The following is a 5,000-nucleotide window of genomic DNA, read 5'->3' on the forward strand; positions in this document are numbered from 1 at the left end:
CTGCTTCACACCGGCGTTTTTTCGTGCAGCTCACCTCACCCAACCGCTTGCTCCCCCCGTGCTCGCCCCGGCGCTTCAGGTCCCTGTACGGCGTGGAACGCTTCACGCATCAATGCCGTGATCTGCTGTGGGAGTTGCGGAAGGAGTGGTCGACTACTACACGGTGCTCTGCAAGCCCAACGCACCCAGCACGCAGCGCAAGGTAACGCAGCTCGCCATCACACAGCGCTAGGTAACTCAGCTCGCCATCACACGCAGCGCTTAGGGTAACACAGCACGCCATACACACAGCGCAGGAACGCATCAGCCAGGGAACAAGTTAGCCGCCATCACACGTACGCTTAAGTAATACAGCTCGCTATCACACGCAGCGCCTAGGGTAACACAGCTCGTCATCACACGAGTACAGGTAACACAGCTCGCATCACACAGCGCTAAGGTAACACAGCGTCGCCATCACACTAGCGCTTAGGTAACACAGTCTCGCCATCACACGCAGCGCTAGGTAACACAGCTCGCCATCACACAGCGGCTAGGTAACACAGCGCGCATCACACGCAGCGCTTAGGTAAACACAGCACGCCACCAACACGCCAGGTAACACAGCACGTCATCACACGCAGCGCTTAGGGTAACACAGCACGCCATCACACGCAAGCACTAGGTAGCACACAGCTCGCCATCACACGCAGCGCGAAAAATCAGTCGCCATCACACGCGAGCGCTTAGGTAACACAGCACGCCATCACACGTAGAGCGCTAGGTAACACAGCACGCCATCACACGCAGTACCAGTAAATACAGCTCGCCATCACACGCAGCGCTAGGTAACACAGCTCGCCATCACACGCAGCGCTAGGTAACACAGCTCGCCATCACACGCAGCACTAGGTAACTCAGCTCGCCATCACACGCAGCGCTAGGTAACACAGCACGCCATCACACGCAGCGCTAGGTAACACAGCACGCCATCACACGCAGCACTAGGTAACACAGCACGCCATCACACGCAGCACTAGGTAACTCAGCTCGCCATCACACGCAGCGCTAGGTAACACAGCACGCCATCACACGCAGCACTAGGTAACACAGCTCGCCATCACCACGCAAGCGCGAAATACAGCTCGTCATCACACGCAGCGCGTAACTCAGCTCGCCATCACACGCGTTAGCGGAAAAATACAGCACGCATCACACGCCGCCGAGGGTAACACAGCACGCCATCACACGCAGCACTAGGTAACTCAGCTCGCCATCACACGCAGCGCTAGGTAACACAGCACGCCATCACACGCAGCGCTAGGTAACACAGCTCGCCATCACACGCAGCGCTAGGTAACACAGCACGCCATCACACGCAGCGCTAGGTAACTCAGCTCGCCATCACACGTAGGCTAAAACACAGCTCGCCATCACACGCAGCGCCAGGTAACTCAGCTCGCCATCACACGCAGCGCTTAGGTAACACAGCATCCCCATAACACAGCATTTACCACACGCGCGAGGTAACTCAGCTCGCCATCACACGCAAGCGCTTAGGTAACACAAGCACACGATCACACGCAGCACTAGGTAACTTCAGCTCGCCATCACACGTAGCGTTAATAACACACACGCCATCACACGCAAGCGCTAGGTAACACAGCGCCCACACGCGCAGCTAGGTGTCTGTGTGTGTGTGTCTGTGTGTCTATCTGTGTGTGTGTGTGTGTGTTGTCTGTCTGTCTGTCTGTGTGTGTGTGTGTGCGTCTGTGTGTGTCTGTGTGTCTATCTGTGTGTGTGCGCGCGTCGTGTGTGTGTGTGTGTGTGTGTGTGTCTGTCTGTCTGTCTGTGTGTGTGTGTGTGTGTGTCTGTGTGTGTCTGTGTGTCTATCTGTGTGTGTGTGCGTGCGTGCGTGTGTGTGTGTGTGTGTGTGTGTGTGTCTGTCTGTCTGTCTCTGTGTGTGTGTGTGTGTGTCTGTGTGTGGATGTGTCAGCACGTGCGTGTGGGTGCGTGTCTATCGGTTTGTGTGCGTGTCTGTCTGTCTGTCTATGTGTGTGTGTGTGTGTGTCTGTCTGTGTGTGTGTGTGTCAGTGCGCGCATGTGTGTGTTTGTGTTTGTGTGTCTGAGTGTGTGTGTGTGTGTGTGTGTCTGTCTGTCTGTGTGTATTTGTGTTTGTGTATTTGTGTGTGTGTGTGTGTTTTCTGAGTATCAGCCAGTTGTATTAATACTTAAATGTGTGTTTTTAGGCCCGCGAGCCCCAGACGGCGAGCTCTCACGTGGTCACCGTGTCCGGTTTGATGCCCGCGTCCTCCTACAACTGCACCGTGACCAGCTTCAGCTACAGCACGCCCAGCAAGCCGGCGCACATCACCATCAGCACCGCAGGTAGGCGCCGCTGCCATACTGGCGCTCACCTATTAATATTTTGGGCATGTGTAAAAAGTTTTGTAAATGTGGTATTGTTTTGTCTGTGTGGTTAGAATAGAAATATAGCTAAAAATACAAAATATCTCCACCAGACTCCATGTAAATAATCAGGACTTTTAGCGTGTATAGAGCCAGCATATCTCCACATGTAAATGGGTGAATTAAGGGTTTATTTCAACCAAACCAGAGTGGTGATTGTTGGAACAGTGGAAAGATGAACCAAGACGGCTTTTGATAGTTTTAGTTTCTGTCCACTTTGAATGAAGTGTGTTTTAAGATGATAAAAGTCCTGATTATTTACATGGAGTCTGGTGGAGATATGCTGGCTCTATACACGCTAAAAGTCCTGATTATTTACATGGAGTCTGGTGGAGATATGCTGGCTCTATACAGGCTAAAAGTCCTGATTATTTACATGGAGTCTGGTGGAGATATGCTGGCTCTATACACGCTAAAAGTCCTGATTATTTACATGGAGTCTGGTGGAGTTTGGTGATGGTGATTTCGGGGCTGTTTCATGTTAAACTAAAAGGATCTTACTCTTTAACTAAAAGGTCTATCTCTGTAGGGATCCATCCCATAATGTTGTCAGACACTTAGAATAATAATCCGTCAGCGGCAACAACAGAACTTTTTAGTGATAGTAGATTAACATTTATCGACAACCGGCTAACCGAAGAAGCATAATTAAAGGTTTATTTTTGATACGAGATGTTTTTGTGTCTCCGCAGCCAAAGAGATGAACCCGAGCGTGGCGGCGATCTCGGCTCTGGCCGTCCTCAGCGTGCTGGTCATCAGCCTGCTGGTTCTCTTCCTGCTGGTTCTCCGCAAGAAACACCTGCAGATGACCAGGTAGGGAAACACCTTCGTCAGGTACGGGCGCAAAAAGTGTCCTGGCAGAAATCTACCAGTACCTTTTCCAACTCTTTCCTTTGTGGTTATACCAGTGCTGTCAGTTAAACAACGTTATTCCAGTCTGTGATTATCCATCAGCATACATTCCTTAAATATAAGTCTAAATAATTCCTAATTTCTGCTTTTTTTAACTAAAAAATTAGGTATAATTGCCAATAAATTAGCTTTATTGACCGTAAATTCCAGATGTAAGTGTAACAACTAAAGTTAATAAGTTGGTGTAAGTGGTGTTCATACACGGCAGTTAAAGGAAACGTTGAAAAGTGTCTTTTTTTAAATTTTTATGGCGTTCTGTTTATTTGAACGAGCAGCTCTGATGAGCTCAATATTTCATGTCATGTTTTATTCTTAGAAACTGAGACTGATCGACCACTTCCTCTTTATGGGAACTAATCAGCATGAAAATCTTCTATTAGCAGATACACTTAAATATACTTATATCTCCATGTGTAGTTTAGTGTCCATAACAACTCTGTGTGTGTGTGTGTGTGTGTCTTTGTGTGTGGGTGTGTGTGTGTGTGTATCTGTGTCTGTGCCTGTGTGTGTGTGTGTGTGTGTGTGTGTGTGTGTGTGTGTGTCTGTGCCTGTGTGTGTCTGTGTGTGTGTGTGTGTGTCTCTGTGTGTGTGTGTGTGTGTCTTTGTGTGTGGGTGTGGGTGTGTGTGTATCTGTGTCTGTGGCTGTGTGTGTGTGTGTGTGTGTGTGTGTGTGTGTGTGTGTGTCTCTGTCTCTTTGTGTGTGTGTGTGTGTGTGTGTGTGTGTGTGTGTGTGTGTGTGTCTGTGTCTCTGTCTTTCTGTGTGTGTGTGTGTGTGTGTGTGTGTGTGTGTGTATCTGTGTCTGTGCCTGTGTGTGTCTCTGTCTGTCTGTGTGTGTGTGTGTGTGTGTGTGTGTGTGTATCTGTGTCTGTGCCTGTGTGTGTCTCTGTCTGTCTGTGTGTCTGTGTGTGTGTGTGTGTGTGTGTGTGTGTGTGTATCTGTGTCTGTGCCTGTGTGTGTCTCTGTGTGTGTGTGTGTGTGTGTGTGTGTGTGTGAAACAACAACCTTTAAATAATAAATATTAAACTATATTTCGGCGTCCCACCCTGCAGTAACTCTGAGGACCGAGACGATGTTTTTGGTGATTTTCATCCTGACGTTTTGTTTCCAAATTTTTGTCCTTTTTTCAACGTTTTTGATGCATTTTGGCCTTTTTTTTTTTTCAAAATTTTTCCAACATTATGACCTTTTTGTCATATTGTATTTTTCTTAATTTTAGTTTTAAATTATATTTTTCAACATTTTTGTGTTTCAACCTTTTTGGAGTTTTTTGCGCTTTTCTGATGTTTTAGTTTTAACATTTCTTTAGTTTTTGTCTCATTATCTTTGACTTTTCTTTACTCATGTGCAGAGTTGGTCATCTTACTTTAAAAAAGTAATTAGATACAATCACAAATTACTTCTCCCAAAAAGTAATTGAGTTAGTAACTCAGTTACCACACTGTAAAAGTAATTAGTTACTCAGCAAAGTAACTGTGACGTTATTTTGATGTTCTATAACCTCTTTAATGTCAAATATGTTTATATTAACTGGACATTTGGTATTTAATTGAACTCAGTAGATTGCAGCCTGCCATATGATATGCATAGAAATAAAAAGCAGCAGCAACGTAGCGTAGCGTGGGCGTAGCGTGTATGTTAC

General features: G+C 47.1%; 1 protein-coding gene across 2 annotated transcripts in view; it reads left to right on the forward strand.

The window, feature by feature from the left end:
• Positions 1 to 129: 129 nt before the first annotated feature.
• The window catches only part of ptpro (protein tyrosine phosphatase receptor type O), a 29,564-nt gene continuing 24,693 nt past the window's right edge, over positions 130 to 5,000 (forward strand). For both annotated transcript variants that reach the window (XM_039791087.1, XM_039791085.1), the window contains exons 1-3: positions 130 to 202; positions 2,229 to 2,367; positions 3,141 to 3,261. In XM_039791087.1, coding sequence (XP_039647021.1) covers positions 2,280 to 2,367; positions 3,141 to 3,261 — 209 coding nt within the window. In that variant the 5' untranslated portion in view covers positions 130 to 202; positions 2,229 to 2,279. The remainder of the gene's footprint in view (positions 203 to 2,228; positions 2,368 to 3,140; positions 3,262 to 5,000) is intronic.

The sequence above is a fragment of the Perca fluviatilis genome, chromosome 23 (assembly GCF_010015445.1).
Source record: "Perca fluviatilis chromosome 23, GENO_Pfluv_1.0, whole genome shotgun sequence".
NCBI classification, from domain to species: domain Eukaryota; kingdom Metazoa; phylum Chordata; class Actinopteri; order Perciformes; family Percidae; genus Perca; species Perca fluviatilis.